Below are 20,824 nucleotides of genomic sequence, written 5' to 3'. Positions count from 1 at the left end.
GATACTAAACCTAGAAGCCAAACGGTACATAAATCTTTCTTAATCCTTTCAATTTTTGAAATTTAATAGTGAAAGACAATCATATCAAAAATATAAGACAAACACTATTTGAAATGTAAGTTCCACGTCATACAACATTTTACTTATAAAAAAAACTTATAAGATTGCAAAAAAACGAGAGATATATAAATATTAAAAAATTGTTTCAGAAGAAAATCAAAGATAGGTACATCTCTAAAATACCAAATGGTTAGCATATACTACACACATATCACTATTAAATACATTTTTTTTAATGTTAACTATTGAATAAAAATAAAGTAAAATTAATACAACTAGTAACTAATTAAGGTTCATATCTAACTATTTAAAAAAAACAAAATTGTAAATACCCAATAGTGTGAATTAGACATTTTGTTATACTCAAGTAGAACCATTTATACTCTCAATAGATGAAAAACTTAAAATCAAATTCAATATTTAAATTAAAATAACTAGTTTAATAATTTATGAATGTGATTGATCATTAATAATTTAATTTACATTTGACAAGGAATCAAAGTATATAAAAATATTAAATATAAGGTTTGCATGAAATGATTACTATTAAATTTTATCATGTTCACGTGTTATATACAGAATAATAGGCTTAAGACACATATATATATATATATATATATATATATATATTTTAAGATCTTCTTATTAAAATATATTAACGTGACGTGAAATTTAAGATTATAAGTACAAAAAAATATTTATATATTTTAAATATCTATTTCAACCAACAAATAACTAAAACACTAATAAGAGAGTAAATAACCATTGTATTTGCAAGTTAAAAAAAAAAACACCAAAATTATTTTAAAATCTCATGAAATGAGTTATAACAGAAATGTCTTAAAATTCATAAAATTGTCAATGAACTCATTCTCAATAATAAACTCAGTTAAGCACACGTTAGGGTAACATTTTAAAAATAAATTTATGAAAGTTTTAAGAATAAAATTTCCTTACTCATTCTTTAGTAGAGTTGGTTTAAAGGTGAAAAATATATTCATTTTCATTTATCATAAATTACAAATAAATTATTATGCATATTCATAAAAGTATGTTTTCTTATAATTTGGTTATAAAAATATTTTCTTATGAATTTGAACATTTGAACGTTGTAACATGACTATTACTATTCTTAGCGTTACAACCTTTTAACATATTTAAATTTCTATATTATAATTTTAGAAATTATTATTATTAATAATAATAGAAGAGCTTTTTAACTTTCAGTCGTCTGATATAACAATCTGTAATTGTTATTAATATATACCCAAAAAAACTAAATTAATTTTAATGTGGTATTAGGAAAACATTAAGTTGGATTTTAAATAGTAAATGAATAAATACATAGTAATATAAAATATCGTAAGATACACCTAATAGTCTATTTATTAATATTAATAATAATAACATTACCTTTTTTTAATTCAAATAAAATGAAAAGAAACAGTAACATATAAGACAAGTATATATATAAATAATAATCTTCACAGATAAATAATAAACATACTAGTTAACTTATAAGATACAAATTTTGGATGACATAATATTTCTTATCTTAAGAATTTATAGATTTAAAAAACGCTTTTAAAATTTTGACCGGCAGCGAAAACGCCTCTACCCTTTCCATTTAAACAAACGGCGAAAAGATTTCCGTTGTAGAAATCTGTCGTTAAAAAAAATAATTATTTTAAATTCATTCGGTAAAATATATATATAAAAAAAATAGTGGGAAGAAAAGTGGTCCATCACAGGAACCCAAAGGAAAGGTTAGTAAATGGATTGTCCCTTAAACGTTGTGTTTGGGACCACCGTTCTAAATTTAAACAAATACAGGATAATAAGAATTTAATTTATTTTTATTATATTCAAACAAATCCTATTTTACTTGTAATATATAAAGAAAAACAAACTTCATTAAACTACACGAACAGCTAGTCAAACAGAAGAAAAAAAAACTGGTAATTTCAACAGAAGATGGAAAGTAAAAAAATAAAAAATAAATAAAGAATATGAAGTTTGGAAACTCTTCTAAAATGACGTGTTGGTGTTCGATACTCGTATGACACCTGTAAGACACGTATTTGGTGTCCAATTCAAAAAGTATTTGTTAGATTTTTGACAATTCTAGAACAGTTTTAACATAATTTTAAAAAGGAAAAATATATTAATTTTTTCAAAATTCAAACTTTATTATAAAAATTGTTATTATGATTAAAAAAAAATAAACAAATAAAAAATATTTTTCTACTTCAAAAAATAATTTAAAATATATTTGTTCACATAAATTTTTATTATCAATTTATGTAATTCATAATTATATAAATTATATAATATATAGATTGTGTCTCTGTATTCTGTATTCTATATTTTAAATTTTTATGTATTTTTATATCTGTGTCGTATCAATATTCGAAATATCCGTATCGTTTTAATGTCTGATAGTATAAATGAAAATGTATGCAGTGCTTAAAAGAAGGTTTATTTTGGTGTACAGAGAGTCCAGCTGGGAGGGCAGCTACAAATGAGAGTGATTTGAAGTTATAACTGGACCACCACTCTAAGAAGTGGGTCTCACCTGGAACCTTCCCTCACTTATTTTTAATCTTAAAACAAACATTGCTCACCCGCGCGACACACCGGTCGTTCGTTGCACGTGAACGTACTCTAAACTTTCTCTTCCCTCTCAAAAACATCTTCTATTCCTTCTCTCTCTATCTATCATCTATTTCCCTTTCTCCAACCTCGCAAACGCAACACCCTTTGCTATAATACGTGACACCCACCACCCTCCCTCGCATCACTCACGCTTCTCACGACACTTTCTTTTTTTTTTTCTTTTCTAAAAAAACATTCTCAGCACAACCCAACAGAACCACACTTGCATCCTCCGAGGTTCTCATGGCGCCAATTCCGTAGATAACTAACTCCTTTCCTCCAACAACTCGAACTACCCAAATGAAGTCTGCGCGGGTTGTAGAAGCGATTTTCTTTACTCTCCTAACGTGCTTCTTCGCCATTGCCGATTTGGATCTAGCTTCGGACAGAGCGGGGTTAGTGTCACTCCGAAGCGCGTTGGGGGGACGCACGCTGCTATGGAACACCACCCAAACAACCCCTTGCTCCTGGACCGGCGTAACCTGCACCAACGGCAGAGTAACCTTGCTGCGCCTCCCTGCGATGGGTCTCTCCGGTTCGCTGCCCTCCGGTTTGGGAAACCTCACCGAATTGCAGACGCTCTCCCTTCGGTTCAACGCGCTAACCGGACGAATCCCGGCGGATTTCGTTAACCTCAAAGCGCTGCGGAACCTCTATCTCCAGGGAAACTTCTTCTCCGGCGAAGTTCCTGATGCGGTGTTCGCTTTGCAGAACCTCGTGAGGTTGAATTTAGGTAGCAACAATTTCAGCGGCGAGATTTCGCCCAAGTTCAATGGTCTCACTCGTTTGTCCACTCTTTATCTCGAACGCAACAATTTCACTGGTTCAATCCCTGACCTTAGTGTTCCGCCTCTGGATCAGTTCAACGTCTCGTATAATTCCCTTAACGGTTCCATTCCGAACCGGTTTTCGCGTGTGGACCAGACCGCTTTTCTCGGAAACTCGCTCTGCGGGAAGCCCTTACAACTTTGCCCCGGAACCGAGGAGAAGAGAAAGAGTAAATTATCCGGTGGTGCCATTGCGGGTATCGTGATTGGTTCCGTGTTTGGTTTGCTGTTGATTCTGCTGCTTTTGTTCTTTTTGTGTAGAAAAAGGAGTGGGAAAAACGATGAAAGTGTGACAACTGGGAAGCGTGATGTGGAAGGTGAAGTGTCTCGTGACAAGAGTGTCGAGAGTGGGAATTCAGGTTCCGCAGTGGCAGGTTCGGTGGAGAAGAGTGAGGTTCAAAGTAGTGGTGGTGGAGATAAGAGTTTGGTGTTTTTTGGGAATGTGAATAGAGTGTTTAGTTTGGACGAGTTGTTGAGGGCTTCTGCGGAAGTGTTGGGGAAAGGAACGTTTGGAACGACTTATAAGGCGACTTTGGAAATGGGGGTGAGTGTGGCGGTGAAGAGGTTGAAGGATGTTACTGCCACAGAGAGGGAATTCAGGGAGAAGATTGAGCAAGTGGGGAAGATGGTTCATCACAACTTGGTCCCACTTAGGGGTTATTTCTTTAGCAGGGATGAGAAGCTTGTTGTCTATGATTACATGCCTATGGGAAGCTTATCTGCTCTCTTACATGGTAATACCCCATCTTTCATGCTTGGTTGTTATTTTTGGACAATAGTGTCTCTCTTTTTTCTGTCTTGGTGCCATTTCTTTTGTTAAATCAGGTGAATGATTGTGGCTGTTCATGTGTCTACTCAATGCTAGCTCTTTAGGTGGCTACTTGTTGTTTTTATGTTTCTTAATGTTTTGCTTGCTGTTGTTGTTTATCCATTCAGTTTTGTAATGTACTGTCATGGCTTGGCTTTTAGCTCTGCTATATGTCTTGTCTAGATTGTGGCTTTATTTCATCACATCTTCTGCCCGTCGGATTTTGGTTTACTTTTCTGAATTAAGGGGTTTTGTTTAAAATAAATTTGATTTGATATTCTAGTTTGGATAATGGATGTCATTGCATATTTTACCTACACTATGTCAAAGGGAGATACAATGTTGCATCAAGAGTGAAGTCTGATGTCTAAAATATTATCTGAGAAAGCTGAAGCTCGTGCCTCTAAATTATGTCTTAAGATAATCCTCAATGTTCTAAAGAAAAATTATTGTCAGTAAATGTTTGCTTTCAGGATTGTGATTTCTAACTAACACTCATCATAATTCTTCTGAAGTATTTAGTGACTGCTTGTCAAATACTTCATTTGTGAATGCAGTATGAAGCTTCTACATTTGATAAAATGAAATGTGGGCTGCATTTGATTACTCGTAGGTGAATGAAAGTGCAATGGGATGCGAAAAAAATGGATTTTAATTTGGATGCTGTTAAGTCAAACACTTTATGATCTGACATTTTTGTTTTTGTTGTTGCAGCAAATGGTGGGGTGGGGAGGACTCCACTGAATTGGGAAACAAGGTCTGCCATTGCCCTTGGTGCTGCTCGTGGGATTGCCTACATTCATTCGCATGGCCCAACATCCTCTCATGGAAACATCAAGTCATCGAATATTCTTCTCACCAAATCTTTTGAAGCTCGTGTCTCTGACTTTGGCCTTGCTTACCTTGCCCTTCCAACCTCTACTCCAAACCGTGTTTCTGGTTACAGAGCACCAGAGATCACTGATGCGCGCAAAGTATCCCAAAAAGCTGATGTCTATAGCTTTGGTATCATGCTTTTGGAGCTGCTTACAGGGAAGGCTCCTGCTCATTCTTCACTGAATGACGAAGGGGTGGACCTCCCAAGATGGGTTCAATCTGTGGTTCAAGGTGAGTGGAATACTGATGTGTTTGACATGGAGCTTCTAAGGTACCAGAGTGTTGAGGAGGAAATGGTGAAGCTCTTGCAGCTTGCCCTTGAATGCACTGCCCAATATCCTGATAAAAGACCTTCAATGGATGTGGTGGAAAGCAAGATTGAGGAAATTTGTCATCCTAGTTTAGAGAAAGAGGAAGAGAAGAACAATGATTTTAAAGATGCTGATAATGGATTGTCCCAACAATACTACTCTGTTGACTCGGGTGTGTCACAAGCTTCAATACAGAATTGAAGAAAGAGCCCTTTTATTTCATCACTGTCACACCCAAGCTTGAATATAGAACTGAAGAAAGACCTCATTGTTTGATATTTGGCCTGTTTTTGGCATGCATATTATTACACAACAAGTGTTGTTTGTTTGTTGGTTTATTCATTGAGGGATTATAGAAACCACCTGTGTATGTGTCCTTTGTCTTACACTCTTACTACCTTATTCTTCTCAGTCCCTTTTGTTATTCTGAGTCTTGGTTCGGGGCTTTCCATTCCCCCACTTTGTTTACTATTTCATTATATTCCTCAAAAGACGGTTATTCATTTTCATTTTTACAGGGATTATGCGTGAATTGTGGATAATTCGTTTGGATATTTACATGGGTGGTTGGTTTTTCTTCCTCCGGATTGGGTTGTATCTTTCTGGAACATGATAGTTTTAACAATTCCCATATTGTTTTAAATTTTTATATATAGTTATTTTTATCATTAAAAATAATATTTTATTGTTAAAAGGGTTTGTGAAGGAGTTTTTAAAGAAAAAACAGGTGCCAGAATATATATCCTAAATAAAATGATAGCAGTATTATTTAAAATTGTTATCTAAAAGCATCCCAAGTCATTTTATGCATTTTATTTATTTATTAAGGTTTTATTATAATCACACAATGAGGTGAGGTATAGTTAAAAATTTGAATAAGGTTTTCTGAAGTGAGAGCTAGAAGGTTGGAACTTGGAACACATTACAAGATTACAAGGTAGAAGTAAAGAGGGTTTTTATTCTCAACCAGGCAATCTATGCTGACAGAATAGAAGTACAGAAAACGTGAAACTCTTTTTCATTCACCTATAGATACATATACAAAATAAAAGTAAAGTGCAGAGAGCAGCACATGTATTCTGTCATTTTGCAGTCCCTCAAATGTTAAAAAACTTCATCACATCACATACCAAACCAAAAGCTTCTAAAATACATTCTACTACCATAGTGATTCCATGAATTACATTTAAATGAATATATTTTTTTCATTTTTTTATAATGATTTGAAAAATTACCCAATTCATAAAAATACTAATATCTTAGATATTTTGTTAATAACTATTTTTTAAATTTGAAATACATAAGTTTATTTATTGTCTACACCGATCCTTTGGCTCTTCTATTCTAAAATAGATCTGGGACAAAAGAAAAGAAAATAAAACTAACAACTGACACTTGATCTCAGACAAAGATAAATATAGAATTCTCTGCTATGTGCTTCCCTTTTAAGGCATCTGTTCTTGTTCTTTTGAAATTGACATGTAGTTTTTGTTGCACACCTTTTAAGTGCATACGAAATGTTTTGTTATGTTTCTTTTAGATTCATCTTGAGTTTGTTGAAACTTAGCTGTAAAATTTTTTGCTTTCCAACTTACTATAATCTAAAACCAATGTCATCAGAGAAGAAAAGGAGAAAAGGAGAGATAAATGTGCAGTGTTGCTAATTGGCTAGTTTTGGCTTCTGATGCAATTTTGATTTGTTGAAACTGAGTTGTTTGGGTTAGTTTGGGAAATGAATGAAATGATATCTGGGTTAAGTGAAATCAAATACTTCACCACTTGGTTCCTGACATGGTATTTTAGTGGCATGACATAAGAGTTATGGTTCTGGAGGAGGTTGGGAATATAATATTAGGAACTTATCTTATCTTTCACCTTACTTGTCTATTTATATAATAAAATTTATGTAATTATGTTATTTTATAATATATTATATCTACTAATTAGTTAATCAATTTGTTTTATTAAATATTTTTAGTTTAACGATCTGATTTATCGAATTTGTTTATTAACTAGCAACTAATTTATTAGTTAGTAGCTAATTTATAAGATAATTCAGTAAAAAGTTGTCCCATATGTTCCATAATAGTACCATTGCAAGGCTTTTTTACTGTAAAAGAATTTAATAAAATCAGATGGCTAGTTTCCATCTACAAAATCTTCAATTGAAAACGATGTTTTTGGTGGGTAAGCTTCAAAATTTTAAGGACGTTGGCTTTTTAAATTAGAGGATACCTTATGGTCAGAAGTAGTTAACTGTCAGTCCTGGAACAAATGCCTCACTGCACCAATTAAATCCCTGATATAAAATAATATTTTTATAAATTAAAATCATTTTATGTAAAAATGAATTTCTAAAACTTTTTTATTTTAGTTTCATTAAAAAAAGTTATTTTAACCAATGAATAAAGGAGATGTAAAATTATGGGCAAATAAGACCAATTAAAATAAAATAAAATAAAAACAAGACATAAAAAAGTACAACATCAAATTGAAAAACAAAAAACAAATATTGAACCTTATTATTAAGTTTGATTAAAACTAAATGTTTAAGTAACAAAATTAAAATGCATATTAATACAAATTCAAAATGTTTAATTTTTATATGCTAACGTTTTAATCTAGTTTGCCTTAATTTATCAAAATTCTATTTTATGCATAGTAAATTGAATCTTATTTTCAGTAAAAATAATACACATACTAAAAAGATTGTTCACGCATGATTCTTGCATGATAAACGATAAAGCATAAATTAATAAAATTTCGTTCATCAACTTCTCTTATGAAAAGGGCTAAGTAACTTACCCAAAAATAAAATAGATGTCATATTTACAATAATTTCTACAACAATTTTGAATATTTCTCTGTAAAATGTTACATTTTAAACTTTTTTTCTCTCCCTTGTTGTTATGACATTTTCTCAAAATAAAATATAGAAACGCCTCCTTAATGTGAATGAGCACACATGAAATTAGAGGTAAAAGATAGGTGCAATGATCTTGCTTGTTCTGAAATCTCCAAAGTGGTAGAAAATTGACCTTAACTAAGCATAAAATCACCTTAGTTAAACCAAGCAGCACAAGAGGTCAAGCCTAATTTTAAGCAAACTTTCATTACCTTAAACAGAAAATGCATATATAGTTGGTAAACAATATATTGAATATAATTCTCACTAGCTTCTTCACATATTTTCTAAATTTTCTTTGACAAAAGAGGATTTTCTTGTCCTTCAATTAACCTTCAGCAAGTAAAGGAGTTGAGTGAGACAACACACAGCAAATGCACACAAATATGCACCCGTGCGCCATTTAAATAAACCAATCACTGACTCAAATGTTCTTTGTTGGCCAACTCCTGTTAAGAGAATTCAACCACTGAGTTTTATGATTTTATCACACCAAGATGAAATAAATCATTTAGTTTCAAGTGTCAGTGTGGTTTGGAAAATAAGCAACTAACATGCATTTTCTTTTGTTGATCGGCACAACTAACATGCATACTTGAAGAATTGACACAACAGTGCAGAAACTGAATGTAATACTGCTATAAAAACTGTGACTTAATTCTATATGCTCAGCAATAGAAGGTTCAAAAAAACAAAGATGTCAATATCAAGGCTGGTTTTTGCTGCTTGTATCTTCTCTATGGCAGCAATTGTTCTTGCAGCTGTGCCTGTAACATATATATTTGGTGACTCCTTAACAGATGTTGGGAACAATAATTTTCTGCAATATTCTTTAGCCAAATGTAACTATCCCTGGTATGGGATTGACTATGGTGGTGGTCAGGCTACTGGAAGATTCAGCAATGGGAGAACTATTGGTGATTTCATATGTATTTCCTGCAACTCAACTTTTTCATGTTTTTGTTTCCTCTTTATATTGAAATTGGATGAGAATTTAATTTTTACCTACCCTTTTATATTGTCTATCAATAAAAAGTATGATGCACACTAGTTTTAAGATAGTTAATGTAAAAATAATCAGATCATACACCCTAATTTGTAATGAAATGATAGTGTTCTGATATGTGATTGCAAATACTATTTACTCACTGAATAAACTATTACCTAGCAATACTAATGATCTTATTTTATGGCTTTTTTGCAGCTGAAAAACTTGGAATCCCTTCACCACCAGCTTATCTGTCGGTGTCTCAAAATGTTGATACCTTACTCAAAGGAGTAAACTATGCATCTGGTGGGGCAGGAATTCTGAATGATACAGGACTTTACTTTGTAAGCATAATTCAAGCCCTCAGAATCCTATTTACAGGTTATAACTTCAGTGGCCTCTCATCTGACTTATTCTCTATCTTTTGATCATTGTAGATTCAGAGGTTATCTTTCGATGATCAAATAAGCAGTTTCAAGAAAACAAAAGAAGTAATCACAGCAAACATAAAAGAGGAGGCTGCCAGCAAGCACTTCAATGAAGCCACATACTTCATTGGGATTGGTAACACTTCACACGAATAAATAAACCTGAAATGCAATTCCCCATAGTTATCCACAATATGAAAAATGCTTCTAAAGCTGGATCTAAATTTTGTTCTAATATTTCTTTCGAATATTAAAACCTTGGATTCCCCATATATTTGGCAGGCAGCAATGATTACGTCAACAATTTCTTGCAACCCTTTTTGGCTGATGGCCAACAATACACTCATGATGAGTTCATAGAGCTCTTAATCTCAACCTTAGATAAGCAACTTCAGGTAAAAATCAATGCAGTATACATGTTAACTTGTAAAATAACTGAACAAAACTATGATCCAGTGAGACATATACTTCTTCACATCAGCATCATACATATCTATAGTTTAATCAACTAAAAAAGAATCTGATTATACCAGAGTCTTTATCAACTGGGAGCACGAAAAATAGTCTTCCACGGCTTGGGTCCACTCGGTTGCATTCCATCACAGAGGGTTAAATCCAAACGTGGCCAATGTCTAAAGCGAGTCAACGAATGGATCTTGCAATTCAACTCGAATGTAGAGAAGCTGATCAGCAAACTAAATCATCGTCTTCCAAATGCAAAGTTCATTTTTGGAGATACTTACCCGTTAGTTCTTGACTTGATCAATAATCCCTATACTTACGGTAATAATTTGACATCTCTCTACTGAATATCATAAAAATACATGGTTATGGTATACTTAAAAAAATATTTCACCCCACTTAGTTAAAGTGAAATTTTGTGGCATTTTTTTTCTGCTGTATATAACAAATGTTTTAATTAACGATTTAGCAGGTTTTAAGGTTTCAAATACGTCGTGTTGCAACGTAGACACGAGTATTGGAGGTTTGTGCTTGCCAAACTCAAAGGTCTGCAAAAACCGCCATGAGTTTGTATTTTGGGATGCCTTCCATCCTTCAGATGCAGCCAATGCTGTTCTTGCAGAAAAGTTTTTCTCCCTTCTCTTCACACCAGATCAGCTTGCAGCACCAACTCCTTCTCCTACACCCTAAATTTTCTCTGTTACATTGAACTGTAACACCATACGAATATACTTAGATTGTAACACTATAGTGTCTCATGGTGTTAAACAATACCAATATAAAACTATAACTGATTTTAGGTTCGCTTGTAGCAGTACACCTTATTGTTTCAGAAAATGATTATTTAGTAAATCTTCCTGTCAAGATTTATATTTTGTATCCTTACATTCAAATTGATAAATTTAGTCCAAAATTTTAAAGTAATGTAAATTTATTTGGATTCTATTACTAGACTAAAATACATTATTTTCTGAATATAAATTAGTAGTTATTTTTTTTACAAAAAGTCAGAAACTCTATACGTTTGTTTATAGACATAGAGCTATTTTAAAAGAAGTTATTTTAAATATCTTTCAGTTTTAATTAAATTTCAAGAGTATTCTAAATTTTGATTGTATAATAATCTTAAGATCTTCAAAAAAAGGTTCTAAATTGTTTACGACACCTTGATCAACTACCAATTCATCATACCGCATCTAATTTTCTAACTTTTAATTATATAATCAAAATTGATGTTTCATAAAAAGAATAAAAAAAAACAACTGCAGCACCTTTATTCATATTCATTCATAATTATATGACATTGTGATTATAAAATGCATCAAAATGTTAGTTTTCCCTTGTGATAGCATCCCAACATTCTTCTGAGATCTACCTGCAGAGACCAAAACAATTCAATTGAATCTTCTCTTTAAAAGATCCACAATAACACCATGAGACAAATCAACAGTTAAAAATTACAAGGGAATCAAAATTCAAAATTCAAAACATAAAGAGTAGTTGTGGTGGTTGATTGCTCTCAGTCAAAGGCCAGTTTTTTCCACATGAGAAAACTTGAGATAGGTAAAGACCCCTCCAGTTTAAGTGAGTCCCCTCAAAGTGCTTGAAAAAGCCCTCTCCCAATCTCTAAAAGAAGAGGTAACCAAATACCTCTTAAGTTAGAAGTTGAAGTCACCAGGCTAACCCAAGCACAATAAGAACACATCAACCCTTAATGGAAATGAGCCCTGAAACCCTACCCAGCATCTCTTCGGTGTGGTTAAAGCAAAAAGAATCATCATCGAGCAATCACATCTATATATACAACCAGATCAAAAAAACATAAAAAAGAATAACATAAAACAACTCAAGTCAAACAAAGATGCAACTTCGCCCATGAATCCCTAAATTATGAGAAATAATAATTGAAACCCAGAAGCCTGAAAGAGTAATAAAAATTGAAAAGAAAAAACCTTATTTCTTAATTTTGGAAAATGAAAACCGAGACCCAGAAAGGAGAAGAGCAAAAATTGTAGAAAAGATTAGAAATTGTGAATCCTACGAGAAATAGCAAAAGCCTATTAAAATTGGGACTATGCCAGTCCATTGAGGAACCTGTTGATTTGGCATCTTTTCGTATTCTCTGTTTCAGTACATGAGAAACAGAGAATCATAGTAGATGCAGCTTACTAACAGAAACAAGTGTTGATTTAGGAGAGAAGATTTGGAGAAGAGATAGTTAGGGCCATGAAAAATTGGGATGGGGAAATAGAGAGAGTGTGAGTGGGGAAGAGGAACGAGGTTGATGTTGATTATATATCCCCAATTGAACTAGGGTTTGGTTAAAATTACCAATTTGCCAGTGTAACGGTAAAGCATGAAGCCAGGAGAGAGGAGCACGTGCCAAACGTGGAAGAGTGGAGAGACAGATTTAAGTTTTATTTTTTTTTAGAAAAATATTAAGCCGGAAGTATTAATTATATTTACTTTATTTTTTAACTAAAAATATTATTATAAAAAATTGTTAAGTAGGTGTTTTTTATTATTTTCTGTCAAACAAATTTTATTCTATTTTGTTTATCTATAGTTTGAATTAGATATAAATAATTGATTTATGTGATTAGGACTTTTCATGGTGATAGTACATTGGATAAGGTCATACAAATAAATTATTATATATAACAAAACTTATTGAGTCCTCTTTTCTCATAAAATCTCAAAGCAATGCATTTTCTTTTCTTCAAATTAAAGTGAAAATGTATAAGATTTTAAATAATTTATTATAAGTACATTGAAAAATATACATTTTTTTTTAATTTTTGTCTGATTTGACCATTTGCTATATTGGAATTAAAAAATAATAATCAGTGTTTGTGATGGCAGGTTCCTCTATTTTATATATATTAACCACTTCAACGGATACTTTTATGGACTAATATCTAATTCGTTGGTTACTTTTTGACAAAAATAGGCTATTTATTCTCATTATTTGTTATTTTTTCTATTTAATTTAATTATATCAACACAAAGAGGAACAAATCCATAAATTGTAAAGAAAAATTAAAAAAACTTCGCATACATAATTAAAGTAATAAATTATGAAATTATATATTTATTATATATATTACAACAAAAGTGTATACAATTTCAAATATATAATTTTGGGGGAAAACATATAAATAAAAGTATCATCATTTGATTAAAAATAACACTTCACATTACAAATTAGAATATAAATTTAACATGATTTTTTTTATTAAAAACACATAGTGTTTATAATTAAATACGCAATCTCACCATTAATTTTTTAGGCTTCATATAATGTGTATATATAACCATGCCATTTATTTATAATTTTGCGTTATTTGTATGAAATAAAAATATTTCTATTTACATTAAAACCTTGCAAACTTACATGAAATATGAATTGTATATGCATTGCAAAATTTTATATTTAAAATCAAAATTATATGAGTCTCTAGATATAACTATCTAAATGAGTAAATTTAATCTACTTTAACTCTTTTTATAAAGGGATCTATGTAACATCACTCATTTAATATTTACTTTGAAAAATATTAGACCACAAGTTGGAGGTTTAAATAGACACATGGACAAAAAAAACTATGTTTAAATTTAAAAAATATTTTGAATCTTAATATATTTAATAAAATTAAGAATTTATAATTAATACTTAATTTTTTTTTATCAGCATAATTAATTAATTAATACTTAAGTACTTTGTATAATATGCATAATAAATTTAAAAAAAACATAAAAAATATTATTATAAATCAATCTTCAATCTTCACAACTTTCTAAATTTTAATAACATTTTTATCTATCAACTCCAAAGTTTTCACATAATATATAGAAATTAGTTTTAATTTAACTTTATTATTTCAATTAGGTTAATTTTTTTAGATGGATTGGGATAGGTCAATCTGGCCCACTGAGCTTGTAGGCTAGATAACAGGCCTGATCCAAATTTTTAGGCAAATTCTTTCTGTAACATATAATGTGAACATGCACGCGATTTTCTAATAAAATAAAATACTTGTGCAAAATAACAAAAATAACCTTAAATGAAATATGGTTACAGATAGAGAAATATTAATTCTGGATTTTGATTTTCAGAACACATTTATAAATTCTGAAAATTCTTTTCTAGAATACATTTTCAGATTTTGTGTTGGATTTTTTTTTTATAAAATGTATTTTTGACATTTTGAATTTACTTTTTCATAATGAGATTTTGATTTTCATAGTATTTTTAAAATTCTGGATTTTGAAATCCAGACTAAAAGGGTACTTTTAAAACTTTTAAAGGTGATAGGATATAGGTTCAAATTGGCATGTTTCAGGAAGAATTTTCCAATTTTGTACTCCTTGTGAAATTATCTCATTCTTTTTCAAAACTTCAATTGGCCTAACAATTATATACTACAGTAGAAACATACCCTATTGGCAATAAGAACTAACTACTTGTGCAATAGCTACACAGCAGAAGCTGAAATTTGACAATGTTAGACACTTGGACTAATCAGTAGCAAAAAAAACCAAGATCTGTCTTGAAAATAGATAACCTCAATGAGACCTTTTTTGGTTGAATTAAGAGGATACCACACCAATATATTATTTTCTTGACTTGAATCAAACAAAGTTACATTGAAAAGTTTGATCGGTACTAATGAGTAAGTTTTATTTTCCTTTCGTTGAAGAGGTTGGATGGGTAAATGCAATATATTTATATAGCATAAGAGAACAGGAACTATCCCAATGGAAAATAGTCAATGGTGGATAAAGATTGAATCAAATTCTAGTTGAAAAGAATAATAAAGATGGTGATTCAGTTGCAGCCTCATTCAGTCCAAACCCTTAGCTGGTTTTTGTACAAAATTGAATGGACCACTATGAACAACACAATGCTACCAAGTAGAATATGTAGCATTATCATCTAACAAAAATTTTCAAGTAACGCTTGTTCAGACATATACCACTTCATAGCAAAACCACTCCCCATATTAGAAATCCTGTTACCATTAGAAGACTTCTAATTCTCAAGTCACAGTTGCCAAGGTTGTAGGCCGAGGAATCTGAATTTGTAGAATTCATGGATGGAGCTGTGAAGTTACCTAAGGTGCCATTTTTGCCAAGACTGCGGATGTGCACAAACATGTCACTTGTGAGTAATTACAACACAAACAAAACATAGAGTAATAATGAAAATGAATCAAATAATGAAATGTTATCTTACCTTCCAGGAAATAAACAAGAACCATGACCTACAATCATTTAAAAAAATGTGTTAATCATCCTACAAAATGAAAACATGCTAAAGCTAATCCAATCCAATACTAGGGAACAACAACTTACTTGGATCTGAGGTAGAGATGGTAGCTACACCGTTGAAGTCACATGCATCGGGAGTTTTTCCCATCTTATGATAGTAAGTGTCAAAAGCATAATTTGCATGAGCAATCACATTGTCTGGTTCATAGCATGGTTGCCCTTGCAGCAATGGAGAGCATTCGACCTTGCCTGGTCCACATGCCCAATCTAATGCAGCCTGCAGCATCTTCGGGTCAGCACCATCTTTTGCAATGCAGAAGGTTTGGTTACTGGTATCATTTGCTAGGAGTGCCCCTGATTCTGTCAAGCGAAGAATGTAGACAGGTGCTCCATTTGAATCAAATAGTCCCCAGTTCTTCTCAGATATAGGCCCTGGCTTCGTATCCTCGTTGTAGAGCTCATAGATGTAAGTACTAACAGCAATTCCAGGATGTTTGGGAGTTCCGGTTTTGTTGAACACATGCTTGATCAGATTGCTGTTGTAAGTGTTGGCATTGTCTACAGTTGCATCAGGTTCGTTGGAGCCACCTTTAGAGGGCCACCCTGACTCGGTCACTACTACAGGAATGTTGCTGTAGTTCAGAAAAGCCATGGCAAAGTATGCAGCATCAACCATGGCATCAAAGACATTGGTGTAGTGAAGAAGGGTGTTTGAATCGACAGCTTCTTTGTTGGGAGGGAGAGTTTTGAAGAGTGCATAGTCTAATGGAATCACTCCATTTGATCTCATGTAGTCATAGTAAGGGTAAATGTTCAGCATTAGATAAGATCCAGTGGATTGCAAGAAATCAAGTAGAGGGTCTAAAACTGGATTGAGTGATCTGTTAAAGAAAGCCTGGGAAGGTGGAAATGAATCAAGGATGATGGAAGAGGAAAGGGGTGTCGAAACTTTAACTTGGCGATCAAGATTCGAAGCAACAAGGGCTGAATGAATGTACTTAATGGCGCTGACAAGTACTTTTGCCGCATTTGGGAGGGAAGTTAAAACATCAGAACCAACACAAATGGCTGTGATATTGGTGGCTGGATAATGTGCTACCACATTGCGGGAAACCCAGTTGGCAGCTGTGGAATTCGATTGACCAATTGCTAGGAGCTCTTCATTAGGTACAGTCACAACAACTTCAATGCCCGTCTTCGCTAGTGCAAGGAGCATAGCTTGGTCGGCATCATACAGTCTAACATGCCGTATTTGCTGGGCTTTAAGTAGAGCTACCACTTGAGTAGGGTGTGGCATATCAGAGAGATCTGTTCCAATGTTCACTCCAATAAATGCTTCTGCAACATACAAAACATTAAGATACCTTACAAACAAGATTTAAGTCCTCACACAATCCAGCAGTCAAGTTGGAACTTGGAATGGAAGCATATATGCAAGCAGACTCTTGTGCACATTTTGTTTGGTGGGTAATATAATTTTTTATGTTGAGCTATCTGTGAAGATTACCTGCAAAACTTGTAAACAATAGAATAGTTCTTCCAAAAGTAGAAATCTTTTCCAAAAATAACTTCATCAATCTCCACTACAAACTATTACACACATCCAAATGTTGGGGGAAATGACAATGCATGACTTTCTAGAAGGACAAAAGAACCGTCCTATTCAATATAAAATATCTGAATCCTACTGATGGACCGCATCCAAGAAGATCAACAACCAAAAAACACCTGACTATTTTAAAAACATGTGTTATTAAATATTAGCCACAGGCTCAATCTCAGAATAAAAATGTTATGTAAACGTACGAACTCTGCTAGGACACACACTAACCAATCTTTCACAATCCCAGCTATAAGATGCCTACTAAATCATGGTTCTCAACATTCAGCATCAAATAAATCTCAAACAACCTTCTGATAAGCTAATCCACAGCAGTGTGCTACTCTTAGCTAAGGTGTCAAAATGAACAAGTGTATTTGGGCATTGATAAGGCAAAGCATAGCTAAGTTTTACTCCCACCAAGCCGACTCCAAAAATCTCATGAAAACAGCAAGGAATCCTACGAGAACTAAACAAGTAAAGGCTCAAGAAGAACCATGCAGGTTAGTTTTACAGTGATTTCAGAACAAGGCAACCCCGTGTACAGAAAACAGACCAAAGGGCAATGAAAGATTTAGAAAACAAGCACAACTTCAAAAAGAGGAAAACACAGGATCTCTTAGAAGCATAGTAAGCAAAGAGGGAGAAGGTAAAAGGGTCCACTCACCGTCATCAGCTACAACAAGAGACACTGCAAAAAGCAGAAGAAGAAAATGCACAGCCATATAGATTCAATGGCTCTGAGAAATCTGGAGAGAAGTCTCAATAATGAAAGAGAGAGATAGAGAGAGAGAAGGAGTATGAATAGAGACCAGCAGGATATGAAAACACAAGGTTAAATTGAAAAGCAGAAAGTGGGGTAAAGCTGTTTGAGAATATATGACTGTGTTAGAGAGGGGGCTACAAGATCAAGACAGAAATCATACGTGGAAAGGTTGTCAGACAAATCAAACGGCTAAGGAATCATCCTTCAATGAAGTTTCACTGTTGACATACATTAAACAAGCATATGCAACTGGCTGAAGAAGAGTCAGCACAAGACCAAATAAATCAAGAAACAACACCAGAACTTAAGATTAATTAAGACAACTTTTTCTCTCTCTATTTGTTTTTTTACATTACTAATCTCTTCATTTTACAATGTGAAAACATATATAGTTGTCCAAATTATGAGGTGCTTGAATAAATTTCGGCTTTTGTAAGACTCGAATATTTTTAGAAAGAATCGAGCTTGCTTTAACAGTTGGGCCAAGCATTGAATAATCCTTCTGTAGTTTGAATAATTTAAGATATGCTATTAATGAGGTTTCAAATTTAGATCTTACATGAAACAGTGTATAATATTGTGTTTAATCACCTAATATGTAATCTAACAAAAGATTTTATTTCGACGTGGACTTTAAGCCTAACTTCTCGACTCCATAAAACCGGCTCATTAAAATATATACATACAAAGATATAAAATCAAACACTAAAAAAAAAAAACCAGACATGAACGTTAGGATCCAGTTTCCACTCATTATAAATTCTGTCATCTTTTCTTGCTACAGAAAAAGATATGACATATTTTTTCTCCCTCCCTAATGGGAGTAGTAAATGGAGAATGAATGAGTGTAAGTTGGTGTATAAATAATAAATGTTAGACTTTAAAAATAATAGTGTTGAAGTGTTGTTATTATTATTACTATGTTTATGGTGTGTGCATGTGGAGGAGAAGACATGCACCTGTTCTCCTAGCCGTTACAGTACGGATGGTTATTTTCTCAGTTGGAGTGGTTTGTTGTGTTGTATTAATAGCTGTGAAGTGTCTGACCCTCTGTTTGTTTGTTTGCATCTCTCACCTGCAACCTCTATACACATCTTTTGTGTTTTTTAAAAGATGGAAACAAACAAGGAATAGTGATTGCATCTCTTTTGGGTGAAAGTTAAGGGATTTAGGGATGGACCTATTTCAATTATTGTGGGTTGAGTTCTGATAATCTCACCATGGACTTCCGTTGAACATGTTACACTCACTTTTACAAATAATATCAAAAAATAGTTTTTAATCACTTAATTATAAAAAAACAAATTCAATAAATTGAGATTAATAATTGTTATAATTGTTAATAATATTATAACTTTTGAATTAAATTTGTGAAGTTGAATTAATTAAAGAAATTTGAAGAGAAATTTATTAATGAGTAAAAATTGGGATCCGTGAACGTGAGATGTAAAAAAGTTTAACCTGTCATTAAAAAGAGAACCTACCTCAAACTGTTTTTGCGGAAGCAATGACCCAATATTTTTTATACGAAGATGTTAATAATGAAAGTGATGTAAGGTTATTTTTGGGCATATTTTAGCATGTTATATTAAAGTTTGGGTGAATGAAAAGAGGCATAGCATGATAGAATGGGGCATGGCATGGTAGCTACCAATTGGTCCACTCTCTATAAATGCTGTTATTATTAGATACGTCATAACACCACTATTTTGCAACCATGAACACATTTTTTTAATAGAATTTTTTATATAATTTTTTTTATATTAAGTATTATTATGTAGCGATAATAATCTCTCATCATTGCATCACATAAAGTCATCACATGAAATATTTTTTAATGGATTTTAAGTATTGAATATGTATATATTCATTTGAAGATGTAGTTGGAATTTAAATTGGTGAAAGAAGTTCTATTTGAGGTATTAAATGTGTTAGGATTTATAGTTTGAAATTGGATTTTTTTTGGGTTAATTATGAGAGTTTTGATTTTTCAAAATTTATCCAAGTAATCTCATACAAATAACATAAGTTTAGGTGCACATTTTTTTGTTTAACCAATTAATTATTCATCCATCGAATGATATTTTAGTTTCAATTCAAAAACGGATATGTAATTTAAGTAATTAAATTCGCTGTGAAATGGCTCTAATAGAAATACAATTCATCACATACGAAACGTTTCTTTTGTTTGCATTTTGCATTTATTAATAATAAATTAATAAATTAATATTTGATTGTACAATGTCATGTATTTTTTTTTTATAATGAAAGGTGGAAGTGAGAAGTGATGGAGTTTATAGCATTAAGTTTAAGTTGAAAGTATTGCTGCTGATAAAAAAAAGGTTGAAAGGATTGCTAAAAAAAAAAATTAAGTTGAAAGTGAAAAGTTATATATATGTGAATTTTATTTTATAAATCGATTTTATAAAATTAAATTAAATTAAAAGGATGAAAAATTACTTAATATTAATATTTTAAAAATAATATATTATTATTGTTATTGTATAAAAAAGATTGAGATTGTCGATAAAAATAAAAAATAAAAAAGATTGAAATAACTTTTATCGACTAAACAATTGACTTTTATATCTTTCTTCATTTTTTCTTTCAGTTCTTATGTTTGGTCGGGTTACTATTATTTTTTCAACTCTTGTTCAATATTTTTGGTCAAGTTTCTTTTCTTTCGTTTGCTGAAGAAGACATATATAAAGAGTGTCCTGATATTCAAGTAAGTGTTAAATATTTAGTATAAAAATGCGTAATAATGTACATTTTTCTTATATTGTATTTATTTATTTATTTGTGATGGATGATGTTATTTTTATGAATCATGATTAAAAATATATTATCTAAATCTTCATACAACC

The 20,824-nt window shown here is 32.0% G+C and overlaps 3 protein-coding genes and 1 long non-coding RNA gene across 5 annotated transcripts; 2 read left to right on the top strand and 2 right to left on the bottom strand.

The window, feature by feature from the left end:
• The first annotated feature begins 2,528 nt into the window (after positions 1–2,528).
• On the top strand, positions 2,529–6,046 carry LOC137823898 (putative inactive receptor kinase At1g48480). Its single transcript, XM_068629219.2, has 2 exons — positions 2,529–4,276; positions 5,065–6,046. The coding sequence occupies exons 1-2, from the start codon at positions 3,016–3,018 to the stop codon at positions 5,736–5,738; spliced, it is 1,935 nt and encodes a 644-aa protein (XP_068485320.2). The 5' UTR covers positions 2,529–3,015; the 3' UTR covers positions 5,739–6,046.
• A 3,067-nt stretch (positions 6,047–9,113) lies between these two features.
• LOC137827302 (SGNH hydrolase-type esterase superfamily protein) lies at positions 9,114–11,263 on the top strand. Its single transcript, XM_068633596.2, has 6 exons — positions 9,114–9,371; positions 9,647–9,774; positions 9,868–9,994; positions 10,141–10,253; positions 10,392–10,641; positions 10,793–11,263. Exons 1-6 carry the CDS (start codon positions 9,140–9,142, stop codon positions 11,008–11,010), a joined length of 1,068 nt encoding a protein of 355 aa, XP_068489697.2. The 5' UTR covers positions 9,114–9,139; the 3' UTR covers positions 11,011–11,263.
• A 306-nt stretch (positions 11,264–11,569) lies between these two features.
• On the bottom strand, positions 11,570–12,589 carry LOC137827303 (uncharacterized). The gene is made up of 2 exons (XR_011083705.2): positions 12,362–12,589; positions 11,570–11,695 (listed from the first exon to the last, which is right to left on the bottom strand). It is a non-coding gene; the product is annotated as an uncharacterized LOC137827303 (long non-coding RNA).
• A 2,533-nt stretch (positions 12,590–15,122) lies between these two features.
• LOC137827301 (O-Glycosyl hydrolases family 17 protein) lies at positions 15,123–18,314 on the bottom strand. Of its 2 annotated transcripts, none has more exons than XM_068633593.2 (4): positions 17,859–18,314; positions 15,676–16,929; positions 15,557–15,584; positions 15,123–15,457 (listed from the first exon to the last, which is right to left on the bottom strand). In XM_068633593.2, the coding sequence occupies exons 1-4, from the start codon at positions 17,914–17,916 to the stop codon at positions 15,301–15,303; spliced, it is 1,497 nt and encodes a 498-aa protein (XP_068489694.1). In that variant the 5' UTR covers positions 17,917–18,314; the 3' UTR covers positions 15,123–15,300. The 2 variants fall into 2 exon arrangements, with proteins under 2 accessions (XP_068489694.1, XP_068489695.1); XM_068633594.2 differs by having other exon boundaries at positions 17,503–18,033.
• Between the last annotated feature and the right edge of the window lie 2,510 nt (positions 18,315–20,824).

Source organism: Phaseolus vulgaris, chromosome 8, assembly GCF_051622355.1.
Source record: "Phaseolus vulgaris cultivar YP4 chromosome 8, ASM5162235v1, whole genome shotgun sequence".
Classification (NCBI taxonomy): domain Eukaryota; kingdom Viridiplantae; phylum Streptophyta; class Magnoliopsida; order Fabales; family Fabaceae; genus Phaseolus; species Phaseolus vulgaris.
Note: the sequence above shows the minus strand (reverse complement) of the source record. Positions and strands in the feature narration are given on the sequence as shown.